At 46.4% G+C, this 23,218-nt stretch overlaps 1 protein-coding gene across 2 annotated transcripts in view; it reads left to right on the top strand.

Moving 5' to 3' along the window:
• The window catches only part of LOC125447552 (E3 ubiquitin-protein ligase RNF220-like), a 106,053-nt gene that overhangs the window by 17,120 nt on the left and 65,715 nt on the right, over window positions 1–23,218 (top strand). For both annotated transcript variants that reach the window (XM_048522026.2, XM_048522027.2), the window contains exons 3-8: window positions 9,734–9,860; window positions 11,928–11,976; window positions 14,551–14,634; window positions 16,080–16,122; window positions 19,284–19,330; window positions 22,015–22,147. In XM_048522026.2, the coding sequence (XP_048377983.1) occupies window positions 9,734–9,860; window positions 11,928–11,976; window positions 14,551–14,634; window positions 16,080–16,122; window positions 19,284–19,330; window positions 22,015–22,147 (483 nt within the window). The remainder of the gene's footprint in view (window positions 1–9,733; window positions 9,861–11,927; window positions 11,977–14,550; window positions 14,635–16,079; window positions 16,123–19,283; window positions 19,331–22,014; window positions 22,148–23,218) is intronic.

Here is a 23,218-nt window from a genome sequence, read left to right as displayed (position 1 = left end):
AAATCTGGAATTAAGGGTCTACTGATAACCACGAATCCATTGTCAATTGGCAGCCAGATGGAAGATAGCAAGAACTGTAGGTGCTGGAGAATCTGAGATAACACAGCATGGAGCTGGATGAACACAGCAGGCCAGGCAGCATCAGTGGAGCAGGGAAGCTGACGTTTCAGGGTTATATATTTCTGGCCACCCAGATGAGAGTTCCTGGGCAGCATGAGGTGAAGAAGAGTGTTTGACCTGTCGGAGGTCAGCGTGAGTGTCAGGATTTCTCATATTGCTGCTGTCAGCCCTGACTCCAGTCACTTTCACACCCTCTTTGTCCTTTTATTTGTGCCTTCTCTTTTTCTGATGGAAATAAAGGCTAAGGCTGAGAGAGGAGAGTTTGGGGGAGGTACACTCTAATGACCACCTGGTAGCAGGGTGGGCCGGATGACGGGGAGGAGATGAACTGTTTGCGTTAAAATGCATGTTGGTTATTTTAATGCTTTACTCTGTTCCGGAATGATGTTTTGACTCCTTTCTAAGTAGCGTCGGACCTTTCTGTTCTGGGCCCGCTAGATGTCTTTTAATTTACTCGGCACACACATTGGCTCCGATTGTTCTTACCTTCAGTCATGCTGAAACGGGTCAACTTTTAGCATCAATCTTAAGAGGTAGCAGGGATCCCTGTTTAATTCTTGTATTCCTGTCCAAAGGAGCTGAAATCAGAATTAAAAATGGGAATAACTGTTTTGCACTCAACTAATGAACCGCTAACAACGGTACATCTTCAGAAATCCTCCAGATGTGCAACTTTGTTGGCTAGATCCTAACTATGAATATCAGGCTTTTAAAAAAAAATTCTAATGCCAAAAGAACTCTCATGCCTTGAATTGATTCCACTCTTAATTGACTTACACTAATTAGTGGAGAGCAGGAAAGGTTAAAGGTCAGGGAAGGCTGTTTATTGTAACTCTATTAGGGCTGTATGCCCTCATTGGCTATCTGTTTTGATTCATTGACCGAGATAACAAATTACATTTTTAAAACGTCTTCAATCCAGAGACTATCAGTTGTTTTTTTTAAATCACTTTGTCGGCTATTTGTTATATGGTGTTTTCTAAGATGCAGTTGCTCTTCACAGGAGATTAATGTTTAAAAAGATGCAGTCTGGTCAGGTCTCTCTCTACTCTTTGCCAAGTTACAATCCTCCTACATCATAGCAGAAACTAAGCTTTGAAAAGCATTTCATTGCACTGCAAAGTGCCTTGGGACATCCTGTGCTCACGAAAGGTGCTAAACCAATGCAATTCCTGCCATTCCATTTTAATCCACTCGTGTGTGAGCTGAAGAAGGCCAGCAAGTGAGGATGGGCAACCTGGTGGAGATCAACACATGACTAGAGATGGAGAAAGGTCTATCCAACACACCAACATCCACCAGCAAGAAAAGAAAGGCCAATACATATGTGGGGATGTCACATCTTGCAGGCTCTCCTCCAAGCCATAAACTTCCTGATCTAGGGTGATCTTTACTACTTTTGAGCTCCTGAGATGCTGCTGGGCCTGCTGTGTTCATCCAGCCTCACATTTTGTTGTCTTGGATTCTCCAGCATCTGCAGTTCTCATTATCTCTGACCTTTACTACTAGTTGATTTCAAATGATGGACTGCAGGGGGTCCATCTATTACTCCACAACTACATTATACTACGAAGAACTAAAGCTGATGAACTTGATAATTTATTTCCTTATTTTTCTATTTTTGTACCTACAATATACCTAAGATGGCACTGGGAGTGGTGACATAGAACGTATAACAGTACAGCACAGGAACACGCCCTTTGGCCCACAATGTTGAACCAGACATGATGCCAAATTGAACTAATCCCCTCTGTCTGCCTTGTTCCATATCCCTCCATTCTTTGCATATTCATGTGCTTATCTAAAGGCCCCTTAAACGCTCCTGTCATATATGTCTCCAGCACCATCCCTGGCAGTGTGTTCCACACTCCTACCACTCTCTGTGTAAAATTCCTCCCCCTAACATCTCCTTTGAACTTTCACCCTTCTCACCTTAAATGCACGCCCTCCAAGTATTGGAAATTTCTGCTCTGGGAAAAAGATCCTGACTGGCAACCCTATCTACACATCTCATAATTTTATAAACTTTTTATCAAGTCTCCCCTCAGCCTACGGTACTCCAGAGAAAGCAACCCGAGTTTCTCTAACCTCTCCTTATAGCTCATACCCTCCAATCCAGGCAGCGTCCTGGTAACGCGATAATAAGGTGTGGAGCTGGATGAAGGCAGCAGGCCAAGAGGCATCAGAGAAGCAGGAAAGCTGACGTTTCGGGCCTAGGCCCTTCTTCAGAAAGAAGAAGAAGGTTTACCCATCTGGTAAACTTCTTGTGCACCCCCTCCAAAGCTTCCACCTTCTTACAATTGTACACATTTCACTGTGCTCTGGTAACTGCCGTTCTTGAGTGCAAGTAATAATAAAATCTAAATCTCTAAGGCTGGCACCTGAGGGTCACCATGCCTCAGGTAAGGGGAGAGGTGGAGAAGGAAGGACCTTCATGATAATCTCAGCTGGTGCAGGAATTGAACCCAAGCTATTGGTATCACTCTACATTGCAAACCAGCCATCCAGCCAACCGAGCAAAGCAGCCCCTCCATTTTTCAATGCTGTTGACTTCAATGACTCAAACATTTGGGCAGGAGGGACTTGGACTTAGATCCTCTGGGCCAGAGGTAAGGACACTACCGCTGTTTCACAGGAGCCCTATACCTCAATATTGAGCATTTCTAACAAAGCACCTCTTAACTTAATCCACCTAAATTTATATAAAAAAAAGCAATGACTATGGCCAATAGGCCAGGAAGGTTGAAAGTAGAAGAGTAGTCAACTGGAGATATTAAACTATGGTCGTATAATTTTGAAGATTGCAGGAGGGAGGGAACATCAAGAGGACGAAGGAATTAAAGCAAAGAATCTTAACAGGCTTGGCAGCAAGTATGGAGACAGAAACAGAGTAACATTTCTTACTTTCTCTCTGCACACAGATGCAGCTGAACCTGCTGAGATTCTTCAGCACCTTCTGTTTTGATGTGAGATCTCTCATCTCCGTGGTATTTTGCTATTACTTGAGCCTGGAAAGGATGGCACTGGAACAGTTAAACTGTGTGTGGGGTAGGAGCAATCCAGTGTGATTAAATTCAGGCCATATATAGTACAGGTTTAACATGTCTCTAAGCAGAAGTCAATGATCTGTGACTAATTGAGGCCATTCAAAGGCAAACGAACAATTGAAAGAGGTTCTGGTGGCTTATTGAAGGCAATCCTTTCAAATAGTGTTATTGTAATGCAACCAGCTGTCTCTCTGAAACCTTTCCAAGTCCCTTTCTCTCCTGTGGAGATTCCAGGGGCTTAATAGCAGATGGGTTGATCGATTTAACAAACTCGCACACAGACCCAATGAAACAGATACTTGCAGGGTTGGAGGTGGGGAATTGTCAAGATTTTGGTGCTTTTTTTTCCTTGAAAAGGGAAAGAAAGCAGGCCCAGCTGCTGTCAAATCGACCCATTGTCAGCATTCTTTTAAATTTGACTTTAAAGCAAAACCAAACAAGGGCAGACAACTTAACAGCATCACCACAGAAACAAACAGAAACATGATCCTCTGTCAGGCCTCTTACCACCTTCTGATGCTGCGTACCACAGCGGGACCACATGCTCACACTGACTTATTGGTGCCTGTCAACAGACTATGCGGCTGTGATGGGCATCACCAGTCAAGGCCCACAGGAGTGGGAATGTGGGCTGGATTTCCTCCATCTGGTCTGTGTTAAATTTGAAAGGACGCAGAGAAGACGTAGGAGCAAATTACTGCAGATGCTGGAATCTGTACTGATAACAACAAATACTGGAGATCACAGTGGGTCAGACAGCATCCGTGGAGAGAGAGAGCAAGCGAACGTTTTAAGTACAGATGACTTTTCATCAGAAACATTGGCTTGCTCTCTCTCTCCACGGATGCTGTCTGACCTGCTGTGACCCCCAGCATTTGATGTTTGTAAGGATGTCACCAGGGTTGGATGGGTTGAGCTACAGGGAGAGGCTGAATGGGCTGGGGCTATTTTCCCCGGAGCATTGGAGGGTGACCTTATAGAGGTTTATAAAATCATGTGGGGCATGGACAGGGTGTATTGCCAACATCTTTTTCCAAGGGTAGGGGAGTCCAAAGCTACAGTAGATAAGTTTAAGGTGAGAGGGGAAAGGCTTAAAAGGGACCTGAGGGGCAACTTTTTCACGCAGAGTGTGGTGCATGCATGGAACAAGCTGCCAGAGGAGGTGGTGGAGGCTGGCACAATTACTTTTAAAGTTCATCTGGATGAGTATAAGAATAGAAAGGGTTTAGAGGGAAATGGGCCAAATGCGGGCAAATGGACTGTGTTAATTTGGGATATTTAATCAGCATGGATCAGATGAACTGAGGGGTCTGTTTCCATACTCTACAACTCTATGACTTTATTGAAGCCAGTTGAAAGGGACGAAGGGATAAAGTTTAACCTGGTGCAGTCTTCTCCCCATGAACAACTGCTCTGGAGCTGTCTCTGTGGCTGCCTGAGGAGGAGGTCTGATAATCAAATTAGAACTAGGACGGTTAAGTATCTAGTGAAGCTGTAGGCTGGTCCTTTAAGCCTGACTTCAAAGTTTGAACTGCTTTTTCTGCCAGACCATTAGATGATGGATGGTGGAGCTGTCCTTTATATGTCGAATCCAATTCGACTTTAAGAAATGCTTGCATTCCCTGCTGATGAATGATGCTCCATTATCTGTGATCAACACTGGCAGGAAGCCTGTGTGTTGCCAAACATGTGCACAATTATTCTAACATCCTCCCTGTGTTAGACAATGAGCGCTATGCATGTCCAATCACTTTGAGGGTGCATCCAAAATGACTAAAAACATTGAGTTCATAAAAGGATCTGCATAGTCAACATGTAGCTGAGTCTAAGGTTTACTGGGCTATTCCCACAAATGTGGGGGAGCTGTTTGTGGTAGTTTTTGTCCTTGTTGGCACTCTGGGCAATGCCCCATCAACACAGCTATGTCTGCATCTAATTCTGGCCACCAGACATAACGTCTTGCCAACATCTTCATTTTGAAAACCCCTGGATGACCTTGGTCGAGTTCAGCCAGTATCTGGCAGCAACCTTTGCTCAGGACAATCACTTTTGCTCCCCACAAGAACATGTCATCCTCTACTGTGATCTGGTCTCTCTGGGTCCAAAACAGTTTTAGTTCCCCCATCGCCTCCAGGTGTTTCAGTTTTGCAACGACTGGATATTTTGGTCACTCAGCATTTCATTAAGGGTTAAACCAAAGTCACATGACTCAGCCAGTTGTTTTAACCTCGTCAAAAATCCCCTTACAGATTCCCATTGCTCTTGAATTGGGACAGCATCTCAGAATTGGACGGGGCTTGGGGTTATAATATTCCTTAAATAAATCTGTCAACTCTTGAAAGGTTTTAGTATCTGCTGCCACAGGGAAAGACAGACTCCTAATAACCAAAAAAACTGTGGCTCCACAAGCAGTCAAGAGATTTGTTGCTTTTCATTGGCCCCAATATTCATTTGCCCAGATAAAATAACACATCCTTTCCACATACCAGGCTCAGCCATTGATAGCAGGATTGAATGAGTCAAGCTTCTCAAATAACAGCAGATGCCAGAAATGTTTGCCCCAACTCTCAGATAACTGTTGCATGTGAATTCTTTCAGAAGCCTGGTTTTCTCTCATCGCCACTGAAATAACTCCACAAGAGGCCAGTATCCTGTCACCAAGTTACCCTTTATTTACATGTGGAGAGTCCTTGACACTGATCCAGATCCCTCAGAGCCAGCTGTCAGAGTGAGCAGGATGTCTGACCCTCCTGTTTATATCTGTCAGCCAGGGCTCCCTGATTGGACCTGGTTAACCGCCCCAATCAGGGCTCTCCTATTCCTAGCTGACCTTATTCTAATCACTACAGCAGAGGGGTGGGCATAAGTATGAATGAGTGTTCCCTGCTCTCCTGTGGGGCATTTACAAAGAGGTACAGTCTGTAAGTGATTGATTGGGGTGTTGCCTTTACTGAGCTGTGAGGGGGCACGTCCAGCCCCATTTTCTATTGTTTCTGTTCAGATGCTGGTCTGTGAGCACTGGTGGAGATGACACCTTCGCCTTTCACATGTCAAACACTGATTGCTGCCCTCTTTCACTGTGAATCTTTACATTGTATCTTCAGAAGGAGGATTTGCTACTTCCACGCCCTGAGAAAGAAATTTCAGATTAAAGTCGGTAGCACAGAGGGATGAAGCCAAGTTGTACACATCAGAAAGGGTTGGAAGGGTGTGACTGGCTTGGACGCTGTGCTGTTTCAGTGTTACTCAGGACTGCACCTCCGCATCCCATAGCAATATGACTGGCATGATCTGTCCCCACGAGCCCCAAAAACAAAGCTTTCATTGGTGTTTTCAAATCCTCTCCACACTGATGTTGTGCCTGTAATCTTCTCAAACGCTGCAATTTTCCACAATCTCTGCATTCCTCTAATTTCTCCTCCTTATGCCTCCCTGACTTTGACCTCTTCCATCCTTCTCTCCCATAAACTTACCTGGTTGAGCATATTAATCGTCGCCTCTCTGAACGTCTACTTTCTCTGGCTCTGTGAAGACTCTAAGAGACATTTTATTTTTCCATTCAAGGCACCACATAAATGTAAGTTGTTGTTGGATGTAGCAAAGTAGTGCACTTCTGAGGATAGGGCTAGAGGATCGACAAGAGGGCAAAGTTGTTCACAGTCACCTCGACATCTACACGAGCTCTAAATGGCCTGGATGCTTGAAATGGTATATTGGCTGATTTGACCAATCCCAGAAGCTGAACTGGTCGCTGCACTGAATATCACAGTGACCAGGGCTGAGGGAAGACCCATTGAACAAGACCCACAGTCCTTGAAACAGATGTGTAGAGAGGGAGCTGGGATAAGTGGTGACGTAGCAACAGGAGGAGGCTATTCAGTCCCTCCAGACTGTGCGTGATCTGTGGCCAAACTCCATCTACCTGCCTTTGGCCCAGATCCGTTAATACCTACACTTAACAAATATGTATCTATCTTAGATTAAAAAGTAACAGCTGATCTAGCATCCAGTACCGTTTTTGGAAGAGAGTTTGAAACCTCTACAACCCCTTTGTGTGTAGAAGTGCTTCCTAACATCTCTCCTGAATGGTCTGGCTCTAACTCTCAGACTATGCTCCCCTTAATTCTGAAATCTCACCATGTAACACCATGTAAGGGTTAACAAGGGGGCATCGTGCAGATGGAAAAGTTAATGTCAACAGATAAATATTCAGTGCTGACTCCTGACGTCAAATGTCAACAAAACAGTTTGCATTATCCTACCCCACCACTGGTGTCTGATGGTGTAAACACCAGAAACCGTCCCCCAACCCCCTCCAACTGCAAAGGCAAGGCCACTGTCTCAGCCCATGCAGGCCATTGTGTGGACAGTGAGGTGATAATCATTCAGGACTGCCTTTTCCCAGGAGCTCCGGATGTGGGCCCTCGGCCACTGAGTGGATTGACACTTTGCTTGTGCGAACAGATGCTCCCAACAGATCATCAAACAGTGAATTGTAGCCTCTGCAGAGCCGTAAGCAATGACAATAGAAACCCTATAGGGAAGCTGGCCATTCGGCCCACCAAATTCACACTAGCCCTCTGAAGAGCATCGCACCCTGACCCATCCCATCCCTGCATTTCCATGGCTAATCCATCTAACCTGCGCACTTTAAGCGCAGCCAATTCACCCTAACCTATGCAGCCCTGGACACTATGGGGCAATTTAGCACAGCCAACCCCCCTGGCCTGCACATCTTTGAGCAGTGAGAGGAATCTGGAGCACAGGGGAGAACGTGCAAACTCCACACAGACCGTCACCTGAGGCTGGAATTGACCCTGGGCCCTTGGTGATGTGAGGCAGCAGTGTTAACCACTGAGCCACCGTGCTACAGAGAGGGGAGGGAAAGAAAGTGGACTCCAGGACACGGTCCCAATGCTGAAAGATGACACTGTCATGTTGCTGCTCCATCATCGGACTATAACAGGCCCCGCATCGCCTTGGAGCAGGGAGCCAACATCCTGGCAGCAGCTTTTCCTTCACCGTTTGCCATTTTCCGAATCACAGAAGTCGGAGGCAGTGAGCCATCTGTAGCCTCCTTAGAGCAGTGGTTTGGATTTGTCTGGCCCCTTCTCTGCCCTGGGCGAATGGAAAAGTCACCCCAACTCCCCACCATCTGGGAGCCTCTCCAAACCCGGCCCCTGTTGTCCCGACTGTTTTACAGAGTGGGCAGCTTGTGCTAGGCATTCAGATATCACCCAGCACTGGTGGCTGCACCATGACAGAGGGAGGCTGGGACAAGAGGAACAGGAGCATTGATGTTCTGGGTGCAATGTAATATTTTGTTCCCATGCCGCATAAGATAGCTCTGTGAGCTGCTCACAGCTTTGTGGCTCTAGGGTTACTGCAGAGTGCCAGATGATGGTTGGTGTGTAATAGGTGATGGATGGTGAATGGTACCTAAGTGCATGATGCTTCATGGACAGTAGTTGGCAATGATGAATCATGGTCAATGGCTAAGCGAGGATGGCTAGAGGATGGCAAGTGATGGATGCTGACTGTCGATGGTAGAGAGAGAAAGAAAAACAGGAATGAATGGCTGGCATCATTCTGGGCAGTGGGTGATCAGTGGGTGATCCGGCGACCAGTGGGTGATCACGGGGTGATCAGAGGGCAATCAGTGAGTAATCAGTGGGCGATCAGTAGGCAATCACTGAGTGATAAGTGGGCGATCGGTGGGTGATCACTGGGTGGTCAGTGGGTAATCTGTGGGTGATCAGTGGGTGATCAGTGGGTGATCGCTGGGCGATCTCTGGGTGATCAGTGCTCCAGTGAGGGTTGGGTCCAATATGGTGAAGGGCAGAGGGTATGGCAGAGTCAGAACTAATTCCTGGCAGTAATATACAGCCAGGTACAGAGAGGCGGTGGTAGTGAAGAGGTGTGGGAGTTGGAGGGACAGTGGGCTGTGCGATTTAATCCCGAACAGAATGTGACAAGAAAAGAATCTACTGGGGAATGGAGATGGGAAAGGATGAAATCTCCCAGTAGCTCTTGGGAATGTGGGAATGTGTACATCAGGATTTTGTCAGGATGCAATCTACACTCAAATGGGAAGCACAGTCAGTTGGGCATGGTACAGGAAGGTAGTTAGTGCCACCGCCCTGGGTCTCAACAAGACGCTGAGAGACAATCAGAGAGAAGGAGGAATCAAATTGGGACAGAGCTGAGAATTATTGTTTCATTTGGTTCCGTTGATGATGAAGCTGCTATCCTACTGAATCACATCTGTGCAGATTCACAAACCTCCTTCTTCCAACACAAGAACAACTTGCCTTTCACCTTGAGAATTACGCAATGATGCTTACTGTTTGAACAGGTAGGTGCTTGCTGAGTTTAGCGTCTCTCTCTCAGTGGAAAATGTTGTTCTCCCTGGACATTGCAGCAAAGATCAGGGTGGACTGAAACGTAAGCCAGAATGTGCTAATCCTGAGGACAGAGGGCTGAAGCTGGGGCGAACTGATATCACTCAGGGTTGGTGGGAAAACAGGGCTCACTGTTTGATGGCTGTTTGATTATCTTTCTTGTAGATGCGAAGACCACACACAACTGCTCCATTTTTCTGAGGTGCCCTCTGTGTGAGGAGGAGTTAAAACGAGGAGATCTGCAGCAACACCTACAGCATGAATTGGAGAGACTAACTGTGGTCAGCGCCAGGTCTGAGCTCGGGGATTGCAGGGTTTTTCATAGCAGCTTCCCTATTGGTTCTTCCATTTGCTCATCCCTCCTGTGTCTTCACAAACCTAAAGCAAACAACTTTCACTCTCATCCCCCATCTCAGCATCTCCCTCAGTCTCACCTCCCTCTTCTCACCATCTCCCTCACTCTCACTGCCCCCTTCTCACCATCTCCCTCACTCTTACTGCCCCCTTCGCAGCATCTCCCTCACTCCCACCTCCCCCTTCTCACCATCTCCCTCACTCTCACCTCCCCCTTCTCACCATCTCCATCAATCTCACCTCCCCCTTCTCAGCATCTCTCTCACTTTCACCTCCCCCTTCTCAGCATCTCCCTCACTCTCACCTCCCCCTTCTCACCATCTCCCTCACTCTCACCTCCCCCTTCTCACCATCTCCCTCAATCTCACCTCCCCCTTCTCAGCATCTCCCTCACTCTCACCTCCCCCTTCTCACCATCTCCCTCACTCTGACTGCCCCCTTCTCACCATCTCCCTCAGTCTTGCCTCCCCCTTCTCACCACCTCCCTCACACTCACCTCCCCCTTCTCACCATCTCCTGCACTCGCATCTCCCCCTTCTCAGCATCTCCCTCAGTCTCGCCTCCCCCTTCTCACCATCTCCCTTACTCTCACCTCCCCTTCTCACCATCTCCCTCACTCTCACCTCCCCCTTCTCACCATCTCCCTCACTCTCACCTCCCCCTTCTCACCATCTCCCTCAGTCTCACCTCCCCCTTCTCAGTATCTCCCTCACTCTCACCTCCCCCTTCACACCATCTCCCTCACTCACCTCCCCCTTCTCACCATCTCCCTTACTCTCACCTCCCCTTCTCACCATCTCCCTCACTCTCACCGCCCCCTTCTCACCATCTCCCTCACTCTCACCTCCCCCTTTCACCATCTCCCTCAATCTCACCTTCCCCTTCTCAGCATCTCCCTCACTCTCACCTCCCCCTTCTCAGCATCTCCCTCACTCTCACCTCCCCCTTCTCACCATCTCCCTCAATCTCACCTCCCCCTTCTCACCATTTCCGTCAGTCTGACCCCTCCCCTTTCTCGCCATCTCTCTCAATCTCACCTCCCCATTCTCACCATCTCCCTCACTCAAACCTCCCCTTCTCACCATCTCCCTCACTCACACCTCCCCCTTTTCACCATCTCCCTCACTCGCACCTCCCCTTTCTCATCATCTCTCTCACTCTCACCTCCCACTTCTCACCATCTCCCTCACTCACATCTCCCCCTTCTCACCATCTCCCTCAGTCTGACCGCTACCCTTTCTCACCATCTTCCTCACTCTCACCTCTCCCTTCTCACCAACTCCCTCAGTCTGACCTCCCCATTCTCACCATCTCCATCAATCTCACTCCCCCTTTCTCACCATCAGCCTCAGTCTGGTCTCCCCCTTCTCACCACCTCCCTCACTCTCACCTTCCCCTTCTCACCATCTCCCTCAATCTCACCTCCCCATTCTCACCATCTCCCTCAGTCTGACTGCTCCCCTTTCCCACATTCTCCCTCAATCTCACCTCCCCATTGTCACCATCTCCCTCTATCTTACCTCTCCCCTTTCTCACCATCTCCCTCAAGCTCACATCCCCCTTCTCACCATCTCCCTCAACCTCACCTCCCCATTTTCACAATTTCTCTTGGTCTCACCATGTCTCATCTTCCCCTTTCTCACCATCACCTGGCAGTGTGCCTAATTCTCCATCTGATCCTGCAAACCCACCGTAAGCTTTGCTCATGCCTTATTAAAACTGGCTATCACGAATATGAGCTTCAAAAAACAGAGGTTGCTGGAAAAGCTCAGCAGGTCTGGCAGCATCTGTAAAGAAAACAAAACAGAGTTAATGTTTCAGGTCTGGTAACCCTTTCTCAGAACTGAGGAAGCGTCACCGGACCCAAAACGTTAACTCTGATTTTTTTTCTTCACAGATGCTGCCAGGCCTGCTGAGCTTTTCCAGAAGCTTCTGCTTTTCGTTCTTGATTTACAGTATCCATGGTTTTTTTGGCTTTTTACTAACATGAGTTTGTTCCTTTCAGCTCCAAGGAGAAACAGCCGAAAGACAGTGTGTCACTCCAACCAATGCAGGTCATTAGCAGCTCATCTCTCTCATGTCCTCAAGGAATGGAGCTCTCAGTATATCATTACTCTTTGAACTGTGCTGTATGTTGTTTGCTTCAATGTCACACAGCTGGCCCAGCAAGGGATAGCTGGTAGAGTAAAGCCTGTCTATATTCCACTTCCTAATCATTGCCTGGCAATACACAACGCAAATATTGCCAAGAGAAAGCAATATTGGCAGAGATTTGGAAGCGTGTTTCTCTTTTCTACAGTATTCTGGTTTCTGCTGTCTCTAGCCATTGCTGAAAACAATAAGATTTTCCAAAGGGAGTGATACTGCCATGGAGCAGACTAGACCCCCTCAAAATACTTTAAGAAGTAGACTAGACTGTAACTTTTCCTTATGTTAAAGACAAATGTTATTTGCTGTGTTTCAGATGCAGTTTGATTGGTCAAACTATTCGACGTTAAGCAAAACACAATTTACTGAAACACTGTAGTTAAAATACAACCCAAGAAAGAGGGATTTAGAATAGTTTAATTCTATTGAAAAACTAAACAGAATAATAGATGCAGTAACTATTACTCATTAACTGTTCCAATATAGTATCTTCCCATAAACATACCCCTTGGGCAAAACGGCAAATTCAGAAATCAGATTTTCTCACAGGATATACCTGTAACTGAGAGAGAGGAAGGGGAGAAAAAAATGTTCCACTTCTTTGAGTCTCCAGCAGCTTCTGCTGAATCTAAAAGTTTAAAGAAAATCTAGAAATCCTGGTCTTTGAGAGCTGGCAACACCCAGCCAGGCTGCTTCTATTGTTCTAGCTTAAAAACCCAACGCCTCACAAGGTGTTTATGTTACCACAGACTGCTTGGTGCCTCTTGTCCAAACACTCTGTTAAAATAACCCATGATAAAATACCCCTCTTAAAGCCACATCATCGTCCAATAGGCACTGTCTCCTGAATACTAGCCTCTGCTGCTATTCTAATGGCTAACAGTATTGCCCCAACTGGATGTAAAGTTGGGTTGGACTTTAGGCCAATTGGCTCCATATGGAGCCTGGACAGCGCAGCAGTGAACTGCTACAAATACTGAACATTTGAAAGATGAACCCAGCTAACAAGCCTGACAGCATCTGGTGAGAGAGAAAGACAGAGTTAACACAGCTGGACAACGACCCTTGGTCAGAACAGGAATATGCGAGAGATGGAGCCAGTTTATGCATCAGCAGAGGATGGGAAGGGGATGATTCGAAGACATACAAAGAGTGGGCTAAAGATCAGGCTAGCTGTCCAGGAATAGCCACTCAATTCTGGCCCAACCAGCAATGTCCACATTCCATGAAGGAATTATTTTAAAAACCAAGACTGCCTAGAGTTCACTGGAGTCACAAACTGCAGAAGAAAAGCCAAAATGGAATATTTTGAACAGAAACAAAGTTGCTGGATAAGCTCAGCAGGGTCATAGGACTCAAAATGTTAACTCTGTTTTCTTCTTCACAGATGCTACCAGGTGTGCTGAGCTTTTCCAGAAACTTCCGTTTTTGTTCATGATTTACAGCATCCGCAGTTCTTTTGGTTTTTACTTGGAATATTTTGAAGTCAACCCCACCATATGTCCATTGATTTCAGTTCGATTTATTGCTGCCACACGTACCTAAGTACAGTGCCAAGTTTTGTTTTGCGAGGAGTGCAGGCAGATCATACTATACAAGGACATACAGGTCATAGGGAGCTTAGATAGAGCAAGGAATACAAGTTTACAGCTGCACAGGAGGTGCACAAAAGCAAGATCAACATTAGATTTGAAATCAGAGAGGTCCATTCAGCCGTCCAATAGCAGTGAGAAGGAAACAGTTCTTGAACCTGTTGATGCGTGTGTTCAAGCTTCTGATATTACCAGGGGTCTTTGATGATGTTGGCTGCCTTTCCTCAGCAATGAGTAGTGTAGATGGAGCCCATGGATGGGGGGTTGGCTTGTACAATGATCTGGTCTCTGCACACAACCTTCTGTAGTTTCTTACAGCCCTGGTCTCAGCAGTTGCCGTACCAGGCCATTATGCCCCTGGATAGAATGTTTCCTATAGTGCCTCTGTAAAAGTTGGTGATATTCCTTATGGGCATCTTATCCCTGGGATTGACATCTTTTCCCGGGTAGAATAAACTGGAAAGCGGTGTTAGGATGGGATAAGGGATTTACTTTGGGGAGGGACCAGAGGTTAAATAGTGTAAGGCAAGAGATGAAGAACTTTAGAATGGAGTGCACTGGAGGTGGGTAGACTCTGGGTGAGTCTAATACCTGTGATCCATCCGGAGCAGAATTGGAAGGGAGGGAATCTGAGGACAACGCGGATACATAGTGAACAAGTGGAGTCATGAGTTGAAGCTGATAGATGCAAGGTTCTGGGGATACACAGGCCCAGTTTATGAGTAAAATCTTCTGTGTGTTGCTCCTCATTGACGTGTGACTGGTTACTGGAAAAACCTTGAGCGATTACAAATCTGAACCCTCTCTGGTTTTCCTAACCATGAAACATAGAGTGTGAGTCCATTGGCTTTGCTGCCTGCTGTACTAATACAACTTCTGTTTCTTCAGTCTCCTCCCATTAAGGAAGAAGTGATGTCGCCCAGTGCCTCACCAATCTCCACAGGTGAGGGCCACCATTTAGAAAGACAACAGGTGAGAAGTGCAATTGGCCCCTGGCTATTGGTGTAAGGTTGCCTTTGTCCTGTCTGTCTCATGATGGAGTGGCAAGCACACTTCCCATTATTAATGGGTGGCACAGTGGCTCAGTGGTTGGCACTGTTGCCTTACAGTGCCAGGGACTGAGGTTCAATTCCACCCTCAGGCAACTGTCTGTGTGGGGTTTGCATGTTCTCCTTGTGTCTGTGTGGGTTTTCTCCCACAGTCTGAAGATGCCCAGGGTAGGGTGGATTGGCTGTGGGGAAATTGCCCCATTGTGCCTTTGTGGGGACAAGGGGGATGTGCAGGCTAGGTGGACTTGCCATGGTAATTCAGAGGGCGGGCTTGCCTGGGATGTTCAATGGGCTGAATGGCCTGTTTCTGCACTGTAGGGATTCTACAATAATACAGCAACTGACCCAGTTATGTGGCCCAGTACCTCTGTGTCACCAGCTTTGGTTGCTTCATCGGGCTGTATAAAATGGCACACAGCCTTTGTATAAAGAAGGGAGGAAATAAAGAAATCAGTGATGAGCAGCTTTCTTTTTCTATTATTTGTTCTGGGGATCTGAACTGTGCTGACAAAACCAGCATTTACTCCCCATCTATAACGACCCTAGAGTAGACAGTGCTGATTGATACACAACAAAGAGACTTCCTCAACAATTTCAGAGGTAAGATTTTGCTGTGGGTCTGGAGGCCAGGCTGGATAATGATGGCAGAATTCCTCCCATGGAGGACAAAATTGCCAAATTTTAACTTAGTTTAATGTACTTGTTATTATATGTTGTGACACATTCCCAGCACAGGGTGGAATCGAACCTGGTTCTCCTGGCCCTGGGGTAGGACGTTACCTCTTTGCCACAACAACTTCTAATCTGTTCCTTACAACAATTCAATAGTTTCATTGTCTTTCATAGAGTCAGGGAGTCATAGAGAGGTGCAGCATGGAAACAGAGCCTTCGGTCCAACCCATCTGTGCCAACCAGATATCCTAAATTAAGCCAATCCCATTTGCCAGCATTTGGTCCATATCCCTCTAAACCCTTCCTATTCATATATACATCCAGATGCCTTTTAAATGTTGTAACTGTGCCAGCCTCCACCACTTCCTCTGGCAGATCATTCCACACACACAACCACCCTCTGTGTGAAAAAGTGCCCCTTAAATCCCCCTTCAATCTTTCCCTTTTCACCTTAAACCTCTGATGCCAGACTTATGATGAGATTGAATTTTAATTTCTTTCAGCTGTGGTTCCTGTTTTTGAACATTATCCCAGGCCTCTAGATTACCAGCTGACTAACATGGCTACTGTGCTGTCAAATATATTTCATTTTTAAAGAAACCAAGTAGATGTTCAACTCTAGGTTACCATGAAGTAACTTAAAAGTGTAAATGCTCAAAATAACTAATCAGCACTCCAACTTCTGTTTGTCTTTAGACTTTCCAACAAGTAAAAATTAACAGAGCAAGTCGACTCAATGGTGAGTGTTTAAACTGAGAAATGTCAAGGCGGTAGACGTGTGCATGTATTTTGTGTGTTGGTTACTGTGTGTGTGTGTGTGTGTGTGTGTGTGTGTGTGTGTGTGTGTGTGTGTGTGTGTGTGTGTGTGTGTGTGTGTGTTTTCGACATCACTGCCGAGGGCCCCACCATTAACTGTCTAAGTCCTGCCCTGGTTTGCCTTATCAAAATACAACAGCTCACATTTATCTGCATTAAACTCTATTTCTATTCCTCGGTCCATTGGCCCAGTCGATCAAGGTACCAGTTAACTGGTAGTCACTGATAGGATTAATCTCACACTACCTGCCCCACACCCTAATGGACAGTATGCTCCATAGGCCCAATCCACTCCAACTGGTTGAGAATTGGCCAGTTCAGTTATAACCTTGAGCAGACATCATCCTGAAATGAAAGTTGACAAATCACTGACACTGCATCGCCTTGACCTGACGGTGAAGTGTAAGGGGTATATTTGATACCTGAAAGTGATTTGTAATTAGTTCTGCAGGGCTTTATAACAGGCGGACCCAGTATTATCTATTATTGGATGTGTCAGGAAACTCTCTGCATTTAGCTCAGTGCTGACAGCTCTCCCACACACCCCAGTGTAAAATCAGAGGTTTTGGTACTTAAACTAAAATCATTTTGTCAACTAAACCTTATTAATTCCAGGCATAAATGTAGAAACAAGTTGGTAATTTTTAAAAATCATTTAACCTATTTTTCCTGATCAACCTGTTCAGAGATGTATCAGAGATAATGGGAACTGCAGATGCTGGAGAATTCCAAGATAATAAAATGTGAGGCTGGATGAACACAGCAGGCCCAGCAGCATCTCAGGAGCACAAAAGCTGACGTTTCGGGCCTAGACCCTTCATCGGAGGTGATGATTCATCAGAGATTCTCTGATGAAGGGTCTAGGCTCGAAACGTCAGCTTTTGTGCTCCTGAGATGCTGCTTGGCCTGCTGTGTTCATCCAGCCTCACATTTTATTATCTGTTCAGAGATGTCATTGCTCATCTCTGGAGCAGGTGGAACTAGCACCCAGGTCTCCTGGTCCAGGGGTAAGGATACTACCACCGCACTTCAAGAGGACCTCTGGGAGTTGGGAATGCAGAAACTGACTTGAACAAGATCAGCTGTTCTCTTGAAAGCTGATTGCGACTTCTGGTAGCCATGGACGAGACAGGAATAGCTGGGAGATAACATCCTGACTCATTGTGTTTTTAAAAATGTCAGCACTGTCTTATTCAGCACGCAGGCAAGTTGAAACATTTGCGATTCCTTCTCCATAACTCTATCTAGTTCTCCGATTTCTGCAATCCAATTAGTAACCATCTCCATTTGTTTTCAATATTCAGCACAAAGACTGTTTAAAAGCAGAGACTCCAGTTTGCCTTCAAGCCCAGAAGAAATATTGGACTATTAGTCTCAAATAACACAATGAGAATTAGTGCTGTCCTTGTTCTGACCCAGACTCTTGCTATCAGATTATTTTAATGTCATGTGAAAAGTCAATGAGTCTTCATCATGGCAAGAATAGATGTTGGATTATGAGCTGCACTATGAGACATGACAGCACTAATAACAGAGCATCTGACCAACTTTGCGTTATGCCTGGAAATGTTTGAAGGAAGCATTGTACTGTGCATTTGTGCCTGTGAGACCAAGGGTTATGTGTTCGGTCCACCATTCCAAAGTTTTGAAAATGCGGTGTTGGCTGACACTTCATGTGGAGTGCTGGGAGAAGGTGGTATTGTCAGAGGGGTTGTGTTTTTCTTTCCAAATGTGACACAGTGAGGCGCTGTGGAGGGGCCTTGGGGTATTATCACTGGACTGTTAATCCAGAGACGCAGATAACGTTCTGGGGACCTAGGTTCGAATCCCGCCACAGCGGATGGTGGAGTCTGAATTCACTAAAAAATATCTGGAATTAAGAATCGAGTCAATGCTAATGAATCCATTGTCGGAAATCCCCATCTGGTTCACTAATGTCCTTTAGGGAAGGAAACTGCCACCATTACCTGGTCCAGCCTACATGTGACTCCAGACCCACAGCAATGTGGTTGACTCTCGACTGCCCCCTGGCCAATTAGGGATGGGGCAATAAATGCCACCTGACCAGAGACACCCTCATCCTGTGAATGAAATAAAGGAAAAAAAAATTAAGCTAAGATGCCGTCTTCCCTCTCAGGTGGAGATAAAAGACCTCATGGTATCATCCAAAGAACAACAATGGGGAAAGGTTTTGTCTATTAACTCTCAGCCTTCCTACAATTTTGCTAACATCTGGTTGGAGGCAGATATCTCAGGAGGCTCCCCTATTGCATTGATCGATACAAAGCACTGACTAGGTACTCCACATCATTTAAGAGGGACAAAGATATCTCTAGGTCACTTCTTCTGACCAAACGTTTTGGAAAAGATGGCAATATTTTCCTTGGTGCATTTAATACAAAATCCTTGTTCTTATTTGCAAAATGTGCCGTGATCGCACCTGTCTTCCTCTGCTTCTCCCTCCAGCCCTGAGCATATGGCGAAATGGCAGAATCTCCATGTGAAGCTCTGGAGGTTCAGAGCGGATTGGAAGAAGCGTTTTTCTCCCAGATGGCATTGGGAATCTGGAATGCATGGACTGAGAGCCAGGCAACCTCCTAGCATTTAAAAAGTACTTGGATGAGCACCTGAAATATCATAATATTCAAGGCTATGGACCACATGCTGGAAAGTGGGATTAGCATGGATGGGTCAGTGCAGACTCGATGGGCTGAGGGGCATCTTCTATACAGTATGACTCTGATTCTATCCCAGCTCGTAGCGTCTTCCTGACTGTGTACCCCTCCCCCTGAGCTACCACACACAGCAAGGCTCAGCCACTGCATTGTGGCCTCCTTTAGTCTGTGCCATAACTCTCCCCCCATTGAAAAATCTCCGCCAAGGCCTGCCAGCCCAAACTAGGCCTCACCTCCCTCTCGATTCTAGTTTACGCAACACCCCAGATGACAGAGCGTGAGCTGTGGCTGGCAGACATTGGTAAATGCACCCGCGTGCCCAGTGTTGTCCTTTGGGACAGGGCTTGACCCTATTGTTTGCCAATGCCCTAAGCCACCATCTTACACCTTGTCCTGTTTTCTCTTCCAGCAAGGGCAAAGAGGCGCAGATGGATCAGGCCCTCAGATGAAGATCAGGTATGTGTGATTGTTCTGCTGGAACAAGGGCAGTGATGAACCCATTCATGTGAAGAAACATAGGGTTCAATTTAACCCCCAAGGACAATGAGGGAAGTTAATATCACAACAGGGTCTTTCTCATTAGATCTGACCAGGGCAGCATTTTTGGAAATGGTTTGCTTTTGGTCAGTGCACAATGTTCTCAAACCAGACAGGGCTGAGGACCTGTTAACATGTGTCAGACAACCAAACGCAGCCTGTAATTTTATTTTAACCCAGGCCTCATGGGTGAGGTGCCAGCTGCACCCGGGGAAGCAGCTACAGAGAGATCCACACTCAAGGAAAGGCCCAGAGAGGTGGTTTCCAAAGCTTCTTGCAAGGACTCCTTGTCAGTCAGGAGATACAGCCATATTCCTCCAGGAATATTCCTCTGAGCAGCTGTCGGAGACCAACTGGGACATTGCGATCCCAGATTCCCACTCATCTTCCTTCCAGTACATTCCCTGTCTACCTGTGATGGTCTCAGCACCTCATCCTGAGGTGACACACGTTGACAATGTGCAATAATTCTCTTAGATCATGTTAGGAGTGTAATTGAATAACCCAATATTACTCAGAAATGACAACAATTAAAACAAAACCTGAGCGATAAAATCCTGCTCTGCCGCTGTGGCTCAGTAACAGCATCTAAATCTCACTCCAGGGCTTGAAAACAAAATTTCAGGCTCGCAGTGCAGTTCTGAGGGAGTGCTGCGCTGTCAGAGGTACTGTCTTTCCAAAGCATTTTAAACCAAGGTCCTCTCGTTCGGGTACCAAATACTGTTGAACATTATTTTGAAAAGCAGGGGAGCTCCTCCTGGAGGCCTGGTCAAGATTTTCATCTACACAGTTAATGACACAGAAAGCAGATTTGTCAGGTTATCATCACATTGCTGACTGTGGGAGCATGCATTTCACAAATTTAGCCCTTGTGCTTCCTATGTTACAACGATGTCAACACCTCACAAAGTAGTTTATTGACGGTGAACGAGTCATAGAATCATCCAGCAGGGAAACAGACCATTCAGTCCAACTCATCCAGACCAGGTTTCCCCAATAAATCTCGGCCCCTTTGCCAGCATTTGGCCCATATCCCTCTAAACCCTTCCTATGCATGTCCCCGTCCAGATGCCTTTTAAATGTTGTAACTGTACCAACCTCCACCACTTCCTCTGGCAGCTCATTCCGTACACACACCACCCTCTGCATGAAAAAGTTTCCCCTTGGGTCCCTGTTATATTTTCCTCTCTCACCTTTAACCTATGCCCCTCTAGTTTTGGGCTCCCCTACCCTGGGGAAAAGACCTTGACTATCCACCCTATCCATGCCCCTCATGGTTTTATGAACCTCTATAAGGTCACCCCTCAGCCTCCTACGCTCCAAGGGAAAAAAAGTCCCAGCCTGTCTAGCTTCTCCCTATAACTGACCCCCTCCAGTCCCCGGCAGCATCCTTGTAAATCTTTCCTACACTCTTTCCAATTTAAAACATCTCCCTATAGCAGGGCGTCTGGAATTATATGACTTTGCAGCATGCAGAGGTTGTGAAAATTGTTTCTGAAGTTCGTATTTTGTTTTCTCCCTAATACCCCCTCTCTGTTGTCTGCCTGACTGCTGGGCCAGTATGTAGCTGCTTTTATTCTGATCTGTCCTGTGGCAGGGAGACACTAATTTGTTTCAGAGATAGTAGGAACTGCAGATGCTGGAGAATCCATGATAACAAGTTGTAGAGCTGGATGAACGCAGCAGGCCAAGCAGCAGGAAAGCTGACGTTTCGGGCCGAGACCCTTCATCAGAAATAGTTTGTAATTGCTTCATTTCTCTCTCTTGCTCTCTGTCTGCTGCAATGGGTTCCCTTTGGTGTCCCCTGGCCCCAGGACCTTCCTGTTTTCTCAGCAGCTCCGCAATCCCTCACTCAAAATTATGGTGCCGAGTTTCGCACGTGCTCTAGCAATTCCCACTTCACCGCCTAACCAACTCTCTCAACTTTTAGATCAACACATGAATATGCAAGGAATGGAGGGATATGGACCAGGGGCAGGCAGAAGCGATCAGTTTAATTTAGCATTGTGTTCAGCACTGCACCGTTTCCTTTCCCTGTGCTTTACTGTTCAATTTTCTATCTGATTTAGTGTCAAACCTTCTCCCGTTACACTCCTGGAGGTCGCCTTGGGGCACTTTGTTTTAATGAAAGTGTGATTTAATTTTCGCATTGGTGTGTGTGCAATATAATACAGTCACATTCTCATTTGCAATCTTCTCGAGTGCAATGAAGTGTTTGAGTTTGCTAATCCACGCAGTGCAGGATTAGCCATACATCTCAGTGTCTAGCAGACGTACAATCTTATGATAACAAAGTGTGGAGCTGGATGAACGCAGCAGGCCAAGCAGCATCAGAGAGGTCTCTGATGAAGGGTCTAGGCCCGAAACGTCAGCTTTTGTGCTCCTGAGATGCTGCTTGGCCTGCTGTGTTCATCTAGCTCCACACTTTGTTATCTTGAATTCTCCAGCATCTGCAATTCCCATTGTCACTGGTGCAATCTTATGATCCCTGCTACCTTTCTGTAAGCATTGCCACTTCCTTGGCCAGTTTGTGTAGCTGTGAGCAAAGAGCCCTGTCACAGCCCGGTGTCGTGTTATGTCTTGCTCTCTCCTTTGCTTTGCAGATTGATGGTCCCTATCTTAAGGAGCCGAGGTTCCTGGACACAGAGGATGAAAGCCCGAGTGGAACTCACTGCGTGGAACATGTCTGGCACAGCCTCGGCAGGAATAGCACACAGCAATTCCACGAGCTGAGAGGTAGGTGGCAGAAATGAGCTAAATCTCCGTTCCCAAGTTGTGGGACATTGACTCGAATGATACATCTCTGTGCTGATCTTTTAGAAATGTTGCAGTTTGCAAATCAGCTGTCTCTTCTTCCTCAGCACCATGCAGTTGGTTCTGAAACAACACGATAGTTGCTTTCCTGTGCAACTTTGTAGAAATAATGGGGCCACTGGGAAAAGTGGGGTTTTGGGTTGACCACCAAAAAATTTCACTCAAAATCGCCTAAAAATTACTCAAAAACCAACACAAAGCATAGCACAATTTGAATAAATGTTTAATTCATACTTAATCATGAGATAAAAGCAAATTTAAAGCTTTACCCTTGAAGAAAAGGATGACTTGATGGAGGAGGAGTTTATATTGTACCTCACACAGAAAGCACTTCACGACAAAGCCCGCGAAATGATCACATGATGCCCGCACAGTCACTATCTCGGCGCTAACATCGTACGCATTCACCACAAAGCCTGGGAAACGATCATGTGATGCCAATGCCTACTCCTCCGCACACTGAGGGAGTCGCGTTACAGCCAACACAAGTGCGCATTTGAGAAATAATGATCCCCCTCTTCGTCAGTCACGTTACAGCCAATCTGTGCTGGAACACACGTTATAGCAGATTTATCAGTTCTGGCTGTGGTTCAGTTTTGCGCTCTCCCTGCTGTAGGAAAGATGTTGTGAAACTTGGAAGGGTTTTTACAAGGATGTTGCCAGGTTTGGAGGGTTTGAGCTACAGGGAGAAGCTGAATAGGCTGGGACTATTTTCCCTAGAGCGTCAGAGCCTGAGGGGTGACAATCATGAGGGGCATGGATAGGGTGAATATCCAAGGTCTTTTTCTCAGGGTAGCGGGAGCCCAAAACTAGAGGGGCATAGGTTTACGTTCAGAGGGGAAAGACCAATGATCTTCAGGTTAGGTGGACCGATGATGTCTGTCGTGTCCTGGGGTGCGCAGACTAGGTGGATTAGCCATGGGAAATGCTGGGTAACAGGAATGGGGTGTGATGTTTTCTGGAGGATCAGTGTGGACTCAGTGGGCTGAATGG

The sequence above is a fragment of the Stegostoma tigrinum genome, chromosome 35, assembly GCF_030684315.1.
Source record: "Stegostoma tigrinum isolate sSteTig4 chromosome 35, sSteTig4.hap1, whole genome shotgun sequence".
NCBI classification, from domain to species: domain Eukaryota; kingdom Metazoa; phylum Chordata; class Chondrichthyes; order Orectolobiformes; family Stegostomatidae; genus Stegostoma; species Stegostoma tigrinum.
This window is presented reverse-complemented; position numbering and strand designations above follow the sequence as displayed.